The 13,796-nt window shown below is 48.5% G+C and overlaps 1 protein-coding gene, 1 non-coding gene and 1 pseudogene across 2 annotated transcripts; 2 read left to right on the forward strand and 1 right to left on the reverse strand.

Annotated features, from left to right (window-relative positions):
- The first annotated feature begins 1,621 nt into the window (after window positions 1-1,621).
- LOC118638073 lies at window positions 1,622-1,726 on the forward strand. The gene has a single exon (XR_004961038.1). It is a non-coding gene; the product is annotated as a small nucleolar RNA U13 (small nucleolar RNA).
- Window positions 1,727-4,144: 2,418 nt separating this feature from the next.
- On the reverse strand, window positions 4,145-5,661 carry LOC118637698 (annotated as a pseudogene).
- Window positions 5,662-5,977: 316 nt separating this feature from the next.
- On the forward strand, window positions 5,978-13,749 carry CHRNB2 (cholinergic receptor nicotinic beta 2 subunit). The gene is made up of 6 exons (XM_036272978.1): window positions 5,978-6,337; window positions 7,423-7,568; window positions 7,745-7,789; window positions 8,212-8,321; window positions 9,144-10,116; window positions 13,486-13,749. Exons 1-6 carry the CDS (start codon window positions 6,274-6,276, stop codon window positions 13,654-13,656), a joined length of 1,509 nt encoding a protein of 502 aa, XP_036128871.1. The 5' UTR covers window positions 5,978-6,273; the 3' UTR covers window positions 13,657-13,749.
- The last annotated feature ends 47 nt before the right edge of the window (window positions 13,750-13,796 follow it).

Raw genomic sequence — 13,796 nt, forward strand, 5'->3', positions numbered from 1 at the left:
CTCCTTTGACTTGCTCTAGAAGCATAGCACTCTGTCACTGGCTCAACAAATGTGTCCTGAGCATTTGTGCTTTTCCAGGAACTATAGTGGGCGCTGGGGATGCAGAGACAAATAAGATACAGTCCCTGCGGGTAGTGCTTGGCTTCATTCCTGGCACAGAGGAGGGGCTCCTTACGTGACAGCTGCTTCTCATCAATTTTGTTGTATTTCTTACTCCTGCCCTCAGGAGCACATGGTGATGGATGAACTGGGGCCAGATATAACCATCTATAATTCAATGTGGCAAACACAATAATAGGGATCAAGAAAGGTAAGGGCCTTGAAGGGTGATATTATTTGGGATTATCTCCTAAGAAAGAATAGGACAGTAGAAATTACTTAGGTGGAAATGGAGAGACATTCTAAAAGAACTGGGCCTTAAAGTAGAAGGAGGTTGGGAAGAAAGGCCCTAAGACAAAGTAGGAATAACTTGGGAGAAAAGAGGAGGAAGACGAGGAAGAGGGTCAGCATACGCAAGATTGTGGAGATGTTGGTCATTGGTGCTTTAGCCTGAGGCCTCAAGTGTAAACCTGATAGTATTGATTCTTCTGGAGGTAGAATAAAATAATTATTTAGCAATAAATAAATAATAAAAAAACTTGAAAACCTTTGACCCAGAAATTTAACTTGGAAATTATTAAAGATATGTTAAAAAATGTACCCACAGTGGAATACTATACAACTGTTTAAAAAGTTATCAAAAATACTTATTTGTCTAAAGAGATGTTTGAGAAATAGTAAATGAAAAAAGGTTATAAAATTATATTATAGTGTACTTTTAAAAAAGTACACAATTTAGCTATGTGCCTAGCAGAAATGCATATATTTGTACACCAAGAACATGAACAAGAATGTTCATAGAAATATTTTTATTTTTATTTTATTTTATTTTATTTTATTTTGTTTTTTATCCTCACCCGAGGACATTTTTTGTTCAGGTAGAGTGGGAGGGAGAGAGAGGAAGAGAGAGAGAGAGAGAAACATCGATGTGAAAGGGACACATCGAGTGGCTGCCACCCGCACAACCGACCAGGGCCGGGGACAAACTGCAACCAAGGTACGTGCCCTTAGCGGGAACCGAACCCGGGTCTCTCAGGACCGCAGGCTGACGCTCTAACCGCTGAGCCAAACCGGCCAGGGCGATAGAAATATTTTTAATCATCCATAATAGGAAACAACTGACCTGGCTGGGTTCTCAGTTGGTTAGCGCATTGTCCCGATATGCCAAGGTTGTGGGTTTAATACGCAGTCAGGGCACATACAAGAATCAACCAATGAATGCATTAATAAGTGGAAAAACAAATGAATGTGTGTGTGTGTGTGTGTGTCTCTCTCTCTCTCTAAAAATCAATCAATAAAAAATAAAAAACAAAACAAAATAGTAAATAGCCTTAATAAATGATGTTATAGTCATACAATGGGATATTCTACAGCAATTAAGATAAATAAACTACAACTACATTAAACAATGTCAATAATTCTCATTAGCATAATGTTAAAAATATATGAAAGATCATGATTCTGTTTGAAAGGTGAAAGTCAGTAGTTCGAGATGTGCAGGCATACTAAATAGCAATCTCAGATCCGTTTGTAGTCCATAAGTATGATGATTGGGTTTTCATACTTTTGTATGAGATGTGCCTCCCACTAAACCTTGTCACAACTTTGGCACATTATCCATCTGATGTATAAATAAAGAAATGAACAAATAGCAATCTCAGATGGTAAATAAAAAAAATTGGGTTTATTTAAAGAAAAGGGGATGGGGGCCTTGGCCAGTTTGGCTCAGCAGTTAGAGCGTCGGCTTGCAGACCAATGAGTTGTGAGTTCGATTCCAGTCAAGGGTACCTCGTTGCCGTTCGTACCAGTCTATGTGTCTCTTTCACATCGATGTTCCCCCCCCCTCCCCGCCCCGACCACCTCCCTCTCTTTCCCTCCCACTCTATCTGAAAATAAGTGAAAAAATATCCTCGGGTAAGGGTTTAAGAAATAAAATAAAATTTTCAAAAAGAAAAGAAAAGGAGATGGGGGATAGGGATATCCAATGGGAAGGGCTACACATCACCAAGCCATGGGGTATTGGGTGGATGATGGTAGCCCCTAGGAGCTGGAGTTTCATCCTTATATGCATCCACTGGTGGGAAGCTTTCGTCAGTCAGTGGGTTTTGGGGTCTTGGTTGGTGGGTTTGGGCAGTGGAGTTGGATCTACAGGAATGCGGATGTGCGATTAGATGCTTCTTTGCTTCCTGATATCCAGTTGCATTTCTTGTCTGGCCAGTTCTCCTGTGACGGGAAGTTTGGTCTTTGTTCTCCTGGGGTGGGGAGGCTTGCAAAGTGGTCATTAGGAATTATATTGCCTGTGTAACTCTTAATACCATTTATATGAAATTCGGCAGGCAAAGTCGATCTGTGCTCTTTGAAATCAGAATAGTGGTTACTTTTTTTAGTCTTTTTTTTTTAATTGTGGGAAAATATACATAACATAAAAGTTACCATTTTAACCATTTTAAAGTGTACAATTCAGTGGCATTCATTATAGTCACAGTGTTGTGTAACCATTTCCTCTATCTCGTTCCAGAACTTTAAGCAGTGCCCCTTGAACGCTCACTCCCCATTCCTCCTTGCCCCCATGAGGTTACTTTTGAAGAGGAGAGAATAATGACTGGGAGGGGGCGGGGGTGTCTTCTAGATATTACTAATGTTCTATTTTTTAAAATCTGGGTGGGAATTATATGGCTGGGTTCATGTTGTGAAAATTTATCTAGCTGTACACATAATTTATATGCTTTTTGTATGTAATATCTAAGTACACATAAATATGTGGATAAATGGATTGCAATGCCTTTCCAAAGAAACTGTTCCTTACCATTAGAGGCAAAGGGAGTGACTCACCAAACTTTGCCTGGTTTCTGTTTTGCCTCAGGGCTGATACGTCTGTATCTGTCCATCACCCTGCATGGTCCTGGGCCTGGCCTCTCTCTCTGGCTGCCTTTCTTCCTGGTGGGTATGGAAGGAGTGCGTGTGGCAGATGTGAGGGAGAGAGCATGCTCCAGCTCTCCTTGGCCTCTGGGTGGTTGTGCTGAGAGGACTTACTCCCTGCTGGGCTGGAATTAATCTTGATGTAAAAGCTGGGGAATTTGAAAAGAGAGGGTAGAGGCCAAGGTGAGAAGACTGAAGGAAAATCAGGTAGCAACCAAAGGCTTCAAGAAAGCAAATAACCCGCTAGTCTGTCAAACCAGAGACAAGCAAGCACTCCAGAAAGAGATTTGCATAAAGGAAGCCTTCTTCAATCACCCAGCATTCACCAAAAAAGGAAAGCACTAAGTACTATCTACATGTAGAGCTCCCTGTCAAACTATTTCAAGAATTTGAAATGCCTTTAAGTCTTACTGGCTTTCTCATCTTGTCTTACTGGCTTTCTCATCTTTCAAATCTCAATTTTTATCTTCATTCCCTCTAGGCACTCAGGCACTATTAACCTCTCCTTCCTCTGTCCTTCCATAGCAACTCGTTTATATCTTTACCAAGCAGCCACCATATAGTGTAATAAGTCTTTGTTGCCAAACTGTGATCTCCTTAATAGCTGGGACTAGGTCTTTTTGATCACTGCATCCTCAAAACCTGTGCAGCAGATACTCAATAAATGTTGATCTGATTGTTGAAGGTGGGTCTTCTTCCTGCCCTTGACCCTTTCCCCAAGTGGTGTGACAGCATACATTCCTTCCCTTTTCCATAGGCTTTTATTCTTCAGTCCTTTCCTTGGTTCCAAGATTTCTTTAATTCTTCAGATATTATTACATGTTTACATATGCCCTTACCTTGAAGCTTGTGGTGCAGATTTATGGCTCATTTCCATGTGCAGTACAAGGCCTGTAGCCATCCCACTTCTCTCTAATCCTTCTCTCTCTGGTACTTGTCTTGCTCTTCCTTCACAATTCCAGGAACTGAGCTTTTATTTATTTATTTTTCCAGTTTCCAAAGGCTTTATTGGTAAATATGCTTTAGAAAAGAAAGATAGATCCTATTGCTTCCAAGTCAATGGAATGAAGAGCTGTGTCCAGGGACACATCCAAGGAGCCAACGGGACTGATGCTTTGCCCACCTCTTATTCATGAATCCAGTCAAAAGCACAAGACTTGCAGTCAATCAATTCTTCAGCTTAAACCATAGGCTGATTTCTCTCTCAGCACTTTTTTACTGAATCACTGCTGTGAATGATGTTCCTCCCAACTTGAATGAAAAAGTCTCTTTGAACAGTGCCAAGCTTAGAATCTGCTGAACAGGGTCTCCCTGTCTTCACCACATTTAGCCCTTCCCAGACCATGGCCACCACAGGCCTTGAATTCATGTACTTTACCAGCCCAGGGCAGAATCAGTGTTCTTTCAGGTCAATGTAGTGCTGCTTCAGGAGTTCCTCAGAGGCCTGAAGGTACTTCATGGCCAGGAGGCAGAACCCCTTCTGCTCAAAGCACTGGATGATGTCGCCCACCATCTGCACACTGCCGTCAGGCTTGATAGTGATGAAGGTGTGCTCTGTGTTGGCCGTGGTCCAGAAGCGGGCTGGCCCGGCAGCTGTGCCGGAGCCGGAGCGCAGGAACTGAGCTTTCAGAGAGGGATATAACTCTACACGTTAAAAGGTGTCAGTCCTGTACTAGGCCTTTTCCTTATTTGTTGAGCCATCACAATATGCCAGGCACTGTGCCGATTCATGATCTAGCAGGAGAGACAGCCACAACCTTAGACTGATTCATTTATTCATTGGACACTGCTGAAAACATAGCAAGTCACCTGATCTAGTCCTTGGTCAGGCATAGTTTCCTTAAGGAACTGACATTTCTGCCAGATGTTCAAAGTTAAGTACATGGTGGTTGAAGGGAAATGGGTAGCAAAGGAGCCAAGAGAGCTACATGTTTAAAGAACCCTGAGTGTGGAGGATGGAAGGGACAGAATGTTCAAGGATCTTAAAGACATTGCTAATATTTGAAGTGTAGAGCTAGGGGTAGGAGTCTAGATGAGGTTGAAGAAGTAGGCAAAGATGGAATAAGACAGGGCCTTGATGTATGATAAGGCTGCTTTAGTCAAGAATCTTTTGGTTGAAAGTGATAAAACTCTACCTAAGGAAAAAGGGAAGCTTTCATTGGCTCAGAAGCTAAAAGTTCAGGGCTTTCAAGATCAAAGATGTGATTGAATTTTGACACCTCTCTCTCTGTCTCATCTTTGCTTTCCTTTGTGTTAGCTTCATTCTTGGGCTGGCCTCTGTGAAATGGTCTTCTGATCCTCCTGGTCACACAAAAGCCACAGACTGGAATGGAAGGGAATGGGGGTGAGAAAGGCTAATTGATAAGAACCACTGATCTTTCTTTCACTCTTCAAGGCCTTCAAGGTTACCTTCTCTTCAGGCTATGTCCAGAAGCCCCCACCTTAGACCCCTTGGGGGAGGACAGAAAGCTTGGTCTTTTAGAGAATTTATGGAAGGAGGTAGGAATGGGACAGGTGAGAGGACTCTGTTCCTAGACTCCAAAGCTGTTTGTTTTTTAAAAATAGCAAACCCACAGCCCCTCGTCTCTTCCCCTTAGGGCACTTTCTCTGCTGCATTCTCAGCCTTACCTGGAGCAGGATCATCTGGGTTTGGTAAGAGAAAAAAGGAGGTCGGGCCCCAGAACCTCCTCCTGACTTCTGCCCCCTCATTCTGGCCCTCCGTACCCCTGTACTAAGCGGGTCCTGACCTATTTGTGTGGCTCGCACTGTTTCTCTCGCCCCTTCTTAGTCAACCTCCACGTCCTGCCCCAACTTCGGGGCTTCACAACTCCTCCCCTGTCCCGTGAGCTTCTCTTCTTTTGCTTGACGCACACCCTAAATAAGCAGGACCAACAAAAGAATATCCCACCCGGAGACCCTTTTCTTTTCTGGGTTCTGGCGCTTCCGCCTGAGGCGCAGACTCCTCCCCCTCCCCGTCCCAGTTGTATTCCCAGGAAGAGCAGCAGGAAAAGCCTCCGCCGCTGACGCCGGGGGAAGCGAGAAGCCGGTTCCTTCTCGCAGCCCACTCCTTGCGCCCCAGGATCGTCACGGCATCCGGCCGAAGGCCACGAGCACCACCTGGGCCCAGCTCCGGGCCGGGCGCGGGCGGCGCGGGCGCGGACGCGGCTTCAGCACCACGGACAGCACCCGCCAGCGGCCCGCCCGCTCGCAGCGCGTTCCGGAGGGTGTGAGTGAGGCGCGAGCTATGCCCGCAGCATGGCCTGGCGCTCGGGGCCCATGGCGCTGCTCCTCGGCTTTGGCCTCCTCCGGCTGTGCTCAGGTAATCACAGGTCCCTGCGCTCTGTCTCACCCCAGTCAAGCTCAAAGGTGGAAGGAAGAGATTCCTAGAGGTGGGGAGTCTGCTGGGGGTCACGGGAGGGACCTTCGGGCCTGCAGGGAGTGTGGGAGACTGAACTGGTGGGAGGACATACCCTAAGGAGGAAGTGATGCAAGGAAGAGATAGAAACCTGGGCAGTGGTGGTGGGGAGGGTGTAGACACACAAAGGAAGGAGGGAGGGAATCTCCCCTGGCTTTCTAGGGTAGCAGGAGGGTAATCTCTGCAACTGAGATGCCATTTGCCTTCTTGTGAAACATTATATCAAGAAGTCTACCTGGTTCAGCAACCTTCTTTGGCTCTCCATCATTTCCTGTCCACCACATCGGGCTCCTGATTTTGGTCACTCCACAGGGGCAAGGCAGGAGGGAGAGAGAACTGACTTCAACTGTCTCGTAGGGTGGGACAGACGACTTTGGAAGGGAATAAACTCTGCCGGGCTGGGGGCCAGGGAGGAGCACTCTGAGGGGGTGGGGTGTGTTTGTGCAGAGGTACAGAAGGTGATAGAGTGTATGAAGGGCAGGTGCAAAGGGTATGCACAACCTAATGAGACTTCCACGTGTGGAGGCACATCATGTGACTTACACACATAGTTGAGCACTGACTGAGGGGAAGGGATGTGTGGTGGGACATGAGTAACCGTTCTCCTTTTACCATCCTCCAAAACCTTTCCTGACTTGAAGGTATCTTCTAGGGGAAGCCATGGAAACATGGATTTTTCTTTAAACCATCCTCTGAGACCTTGCAGGAAGAGCAGGTCTTCACTAATCCCTGCAGAATGCTTTCTTAGTCTAGAGGCATCTGTGTAGGGCTGTCTGGGAAACTTGGTCAGTGATCTCAGGGAGGAGTTTCTCAACGGGGGCCTCCATGGGGTAACCTAAACAGTTTGATGTATCCTTAGGGATGGAGCATTGGGAAGCTACAGCCTCCTGTTTGGGCCTGGGTTGCCTCATTTGCCTAGAGTGAGTGGGATCCTGGGTGGGCCTTTCTTGCCTACTTACTTACCTTCTGCCCCTCAACACCCTGCCCAGGAGTCTGGGGTACGGACACAGAGGAGCGGCTGGTGGAGCATCTCCTGGATCCTTCCCGCTACAACAAGCTTATTCGCCCAGCCACCAATGGCTCTGAGCTAGTGACAGTACAGCTCATGGTATCACTGGCCCAGCTCATCAGTGTGGTGAGTGTGGGTTCCAAACTCTCTGCCCAGCTGCTGAAGTCAACATAGCCAGAGTGTGTTCATGTTTGTGCTTACTTCTCTGGAGTTCCCAAGGCTTGCAAGGGGTGGGAGGGACCATGGATGGTTGTAGTGGGCCCACTGGCTGGATTCTCAGCAGCATCTCTTTTTTCCTGCAGCATGAGCGGGAGCAGATCATGACCACCAATGTCTGGCTGACCCAGGTTAGTGTTCTTGTCACTCATACCCCTGGTCTTCTTTTCCTCCTTTTTCTTTTCTTTTTAAAAAATGTGCTTTCCCTTCTCTTAATCTCCTGAAGACAGGCAGAAAGGTATCAACTTTGGAGTCTTAAATAACTGGATTTGAGTCTTGGTTCTTCCACTCACCAGCTCTGTGACTTGAACACGTTAAACTCTGCAAGATTCATTTTCTTGTTTGTAGACTGTAGATTCTAATATCTTGGCTTAGCTGTGCAAGATGAGAACGTATTTTATGAGTAACATTTGCTGGGCTGAGAAGTCATTGTGAGAAGGTGATTGCTTGAAAAGCTTCCTCAAGCCAGATGGGCACCCTCTGGCCCCTGTCATTAACCTTGAGCCCTTCCTAGGGCAGAGGTTGTTGCTGCTTCCTTCTCTCCCTTTCCCAGGAATGGGAGGATTATCGCCTCACTTGGAAGCCCGAGGAGTTTGACAATATGAAGAAAGTTCGACTCCCTTCCAAACACATATGGCTCCCAGATGTGGTCCTATACAACAAGTAGGTGACCTCGGAGCAATGGGAAGGCTGGGGGAGATCATGGGAGTGCTCAGGGAAGGAAGGGGTCTTGGGGAACGTAAATCAGTTCCCCCTAGGTATAGAGAAGAAAATTTTTCTTTGGTATAGATGCAGTCAATACCCAGATAGATAGACTCAGACCAGTGAGGTATAATATGGACAACCAAGGTGACTTGGCCCATGGTCAGCCCCCTCTCAGCCAATTAGAAGTCCCAGTGTTTGGAGCTGCAGTGAGTTACAAATAAGGATCGACAGCCCCCAATGCCTAAACTGATTCAAGATAGGCTGTCCTGGGGTCTTGGGCAGGATCAGAGAACCTGGAGGTCTCAGTTTCTCCTCCTGGTCCCATTCTCTCTCCTGAATTAATCCCTCTTACCTCCAAGATCCAAAACCACTAGTGGGATGATCTCCTGCTCCCACCTGCCTCTGTCCTCTTCCATTGCCTGGGGTGCCTCACTCTGGCCTCCTTGGTTCTCCCGACTTCTCTACCCTCATATGAAGCAAACAATGTACACAATGCATGACAAGTAGCAGATGTGTCCCTCACCCCCTTCATCCAGTTCTTCATCTCCGAGGGACCTCACAGGTCTCCTGAGAGAACACCTCTTCTCCTCACAAACCCACCCAGATACCATTCTTGCTCAATTCCTGCTCCACCTCCCTAAACTCTGGCTGGTCACTCGCAGATTGGGTTTCCCCTCTGACATCTTCCTTTGACTTTCCTCTCGTCTTGTACTGGGCTGGATTGATGGGTGGGGGTGGAGGAATGCTGAAGTAGGGCTGACTGTTCTCATCCCTTGGCAGTGCTGACGGAATGTACGAGGTGTCCTTCTATTCCAATGCTGTGGTCTCCTATGATGGCAGCATCTTCTGGCTGCCGCCTGCCATCTACAAGAGTGCTTGCAAGATCGAAGTAAAGCACTTCCCATTTGACCAGCAGAACTGTACCATGAAGTTCCGCTCGTGGACCTACGACCGCACGGAGATCGACCTGGTGCTCAAGAGTGACGTGGCCAGCCTGGACGACTTCACACCCAGTGGCGAGTGGGACATCGTCGCGCTGCCGGGGCGGCGCAACGAGAACCCCGAGGACTCCACTTACGTGGACATCACCTATGATTTCATCATCCGCCGCAAGCCACTCTTCTACACCATCAATCTCATCATCCCCTGTGTGCTCATCACCTCACTAGCCATCCTTGTCTTCTACCTGCCGTCCGACTGCGGTGAGAAGATGACGCTGTGCATCTCCGTGCTGCTGGCGCTCACCGTCTTCCTGCTGCTCATCTCTAAGATCGTGCCACCCACGTCCCTCGATGTGCCGCTTGTTGGCAAGTACCTCATGTTCACCATGGTTCTCGTCACCTTCTCCATCGTCACCAGCGTGTGTGTGCTCAACGTGCACCACCGCTCGCCCACCACGCACACCATGGCGCCCTGGGTCAAGGTCGTCTTTCTGGAGAAGCTGCCCACGCTCCTCTTCATGCAGCAGCCACGCCACCACTGCGCCCGCCAACGCCTGCGCCACAGGCGACGGCAGCGCGAGCGAGAGGGCGCTGGAGCACTTTTTTTCCGCGAAACCTTGGGGTCCAACTCCTGCACATGCTTCGTCAACCGCGCGTCCGTCCAGGGCTTGGCTGGGGCCTTCGGGGAGGAGCCCGCGCCTGCAGCCGTCCCGGGGCGCTCGGGGGAGCCCTGTGGCTGTGGCCTCCGGGAAGCAGTGGATGGCGTGCGCTTCATCGCGGACCACATGCGCAGCGAGGACGACGACCAGAGCGTGAGTGCGACCCGGGGGCGGGCACTAAGGGGTGTGGGGACTCGCGACGTGAGCGCTGCAGTATCTGGAAACAAGCTGCACGGTGTAAACAAGCAACACTAATGGGGCTGGATGCGGGAAATGTGAGTCCACTTGAGGCTGTGTGCTGGGCGCTAACAGGGTTCTTGGCGGGCTTTCGGGAGGAGGCGCCGCCTAAGTTGGGGTCGTACAGGATGATCTTGCGGCTTCCTGAGGACCAGCATCCGGGGCGAAAATGCCCCATCTGGGGCATCATTAGTGTCAGGAGGGTGGCCAGGAAAGGTTTGTAGTTGGCTGTGGCCGTGTCCTTGAGAGTCCCTACCCGCCGCTTGCATTCCCAAGTTCAAGTTATTAATTTTCAGCTCTTAGCACAAACTGAGACTGGTTCCTTTGTGTGTGTGGGGTGGGGTGGGGTGGGAGTGGGGGGCAAAATTGAAGGCAGTGGAAGAAGTGTGTGTGCATGCGTGTGTGTGTGTGTGTGTGTGTGTGGGTGTTAAGAGGTTCCAAGAGCCTGCTGGTGGAGAAGAGGACAGTCCCAAATCAATATATTGTTTCTGCTCTCCTGTGTCCAGGGTAATGGCCTCGTGAAATATTTATGAAGGTGGGGGCAGGTGGAAGCTCGGGCTTCGGGGACACCCCTTCTTCCCTCCCCCCCAACCCGGCTGTCTGCACAACTGGCTTTTTCTAGAGCAGCTTCCCAGAAAGGGGACTCCCATGGTTTCTGAATCTGAGACCCAAGTATGAAGAGTTGACATGTCCCCACTTTGGGCTGTGGCTGGCTAGTTCCAGGCTACTGCTCAGCTGTTGCCATGGTGACTAGCAAGGTTTCTGCTGGGTCGGTGCCATTCAGGTTTGAGGGTGAAGAAGGGTGAGCTCCTGCACTACTGTTTGGGCGGGGGGGGGGGGGGGATTTAAGAGCCTGGCATTTGAGCAGGTCCTGATGGAGGAAGAAGTGTTGCCCAGGCTGGAGGTGATGGGGTGGAAGCCTGAGAGCCAGCAGAGGCCAAGGAGGGGGGCGGGTGCATGGGTGGGGGTGGAGGCGCAGGGACTCAGCTAGCTTCCTCACAGCCTCCGCCTCCCCTGCTGCAGTGCAGTCCACTCCTGTCACGTGCATCTCCTGAGCTGGGTGCTGAGGATGCAGTGACCTACTTGGATGCTTCACAAGCATCTCAAACTTAACATGCCCCAAATTGAGTGCTTGATCTACATCCCCATCCACTCCTCTTTCTGATCTCCTATCTTGTAGTAAATGGCATCACCTTCTATCTGATGGTTTAGACTAAAAACTGGGAGTGATTCTTAACTTCTCACGTTCTCTCTTACCTCCCCACCATCCAAATCTTCAGAAGTCCTGACCTATGAACACAACCTCCAACATAATCCTCAGCTTCACCCTTTCTTCACCATCTCCATGCTATGCTCCTGGCTGTAGGCCTCCATCAGCTCTTGCCCAAACCAGGGCAGAGACTCCAAATGGTCTCCCTGATTCAGCTCCTGTGCTCCTCCAGCCAAATAGACAGTGTCCCCCCCTCACCTGTGCCTTCTGCCCCTTGCTCAGCTCACTGGCTTATCTGGTTGACTGTTTTAAGCAAGCTAAGCTCTTTCCTGCCTCAGGACTTTTGCATGTATTGACCTCTCTGCCTGGAATGCCCTTTTTTCCTTTGAAAAATTATTATTAGTAGTAGTAATAATTTTTGATATACTGTTTGAGAGTCAGTTGTAGACATTGTGATACTTTATCCCAAATACTTCAGTGTATCTCTCCTGAGAATAGGGATATTGCTTTGCATAGCCCAGGTTCAATGATCAAATTCAGGAAATTTAGCATTAATGTAATATCTAAAGTCCATATTACATTTTTTTTTTCAATTTTCTCAGTGATGTTCTTTGTAGCATGACCCCCACCCCACCCCAATTCATGATCTTGAATTGATTTAATTATCCTGCTTCTTTAGTTTTTTGCAATCTGGACCAGTTCCTCAGCTTTGTCTTTCATGGTATAAACATTTTCTTTTCTGTTAATCCTCACTGGAGGATATTTTTTCCATTGATTTTTAGAGAGAGTGGAAGGGGGAGGGGAAGAGAGAGAGAGAGGGGGGGGAGAGAGAGAGAGAGAGACATTGATGTGAGAGAGGCACATCTATTGGTTGCCTCCCTCATGCGCCCGGACTGCCGGGGATTGAACCTGCAACCTAAGTATGTGCCCTTGACTGGGAATTGAACACACGACCTTTTGGTGTGCGGGACAATGCTCCAGTCAACTGAGCTACCCGGCCAGGCTGTAATTCTTTCATTTTTACTTATTTTGTGTCCATCTCCCTCAGTAGACTGTAAACCGTAAGATGTGTTTGTCTTGCTCTCATTATGTCCTCAGTGCCGGCATAGGGCCAGGTACATAGTAGGCACACATGACACAAATGAGTCATTATGCAGCTGCTGACTAAATGAAGGTGCGAGGTTGCCTCCTTCTCATCCCCCCAGCTGGCTGGGCTTCAGGTGAACATGTGTACTAGGACCCGGACTCAGGCTGGAGTGGAGCAGCTAGTGCTTCCCCTCAGATCCCCATAGCTCATTGTCTTTTTGACTAATTTGTTCACATCTGGGACCTAGTCCTCACCGTCTGGGGCCTACATGCTCAAGATGGTGCTGTTGGACGGGGCTCTCCATGTAGTCATAGAAGGAGCAGTAGAAACTGTTCATTCACTAATTCAACATCCGCTTACCAGCACTCTGTGTTCCAGGTGCTAGCATTACGAAGATGAATTTGATGTGTTGCTATAGTTTAGGAGCTGAAGGAAGGGGGTTGGGGGGCAGATATGCAAATTAGAGTGATAACACAGTTCAGTAAAAATACTGTGCTAGAAATGTGTATGCAGTGTTGAAGGAACCCAGAAGATATGGTTCATTCTGATCAGGGGATCAGGAAAGCCTTCATAGAATAGGTGACATTTGATTTGGGCTTTGAAGGATGTATAGGAGTTCACCAGGGAGGACTGGAATTCTAGACAGAAAGAAAGCCCAAAGGCACAGAGAACTGAAAGGACATGTGGGGTTTGGTAAATCTGAGTTATAGCATGGAAGAGGATAGGGGGTAGGCTCCTATTGTCATTCGTGGGAGATTCCAGATTTGGGGGTTTGAATAGGTCCTGAAGGCAGTGGGGCTACTGGAGGCTTTTAAACAGGCAGGATTAAAACCGTGCTTTGGAAAGGTCACTCTGGGACATGGAGGGAGAGGAGCAGTGTGTGTGTGTGTGCGTGCGTGTGTAAGGTGGGACATGCTTATACTCATTCCACTCCTATCCTGCATCATGTGACTGATATACCTGGGCATCGTTTTTCTCCTCTGTCTAGGTGAGTGAGGACTGGAAGTATGTGGCCATGGTGATCGATCGCCTGTTCCTCTGGATCTTTGTCTTCGTGTGTGTCTTTGGTACCATCGGGATGTTCCTACAGCCTCTCTTCCAAAACTACACCTCTACCACCTTCCTCCATGCAGACCATTCGGCTCCCAGCTCCAAGTGAGCTCCCACCCTCTGGCTCCACGCTCCTTCACCCCTTTATCCTTTGTTGTACAATACTTTTGGGTGGAGGAGGATGAGCTACCAGGAAGAGGGGCGCTGCCCACAAAGAGCCATCCTTTCACTTCACCTGGAGCCCCTCTC

The sequence above is a fragment of the Molossus molossus genome, unplaced genomic scaffold (genome assembly GCF_014108415.1).
Source record: "Molossus molossus isolate mMolMol1 unplaced genomic scaffold, mMolMol1.p scaffold_m16_p_20, whole genome shotgun sequence".
NCBI classification, from domain to species: Eukaryota; Metazoa; Chordata; class Mammalia; order Chiroptera; family Molossidae; genus Molossus; species Molossus molossus.

Bases quoted from the DNA above. Each gene is read 5' to 3' on its own strand.
- CHRNB2 (XM_036272978.1), top strand. From the start codon at position 6,274: ATGGCCTGGCGCTCGGGGCCCATGGCGCTGCTCCTCGGCTTTGGCCTC. The intron at 6,338-7,422 runs GTAATCACAGGT...CACCCTGCCCAG, and splicing joins CCTCCTCCGGCTGTGCTCAG to GAGTCTGGGGTACGGACACA. The intron at 10,117-13,485 runs GTGAGTGCGACC...TCCTCTGTCTAG, and splicing joins GCGAGGACGACGACCAGAGC to GTGAGTGAGGACTGGAAGTA.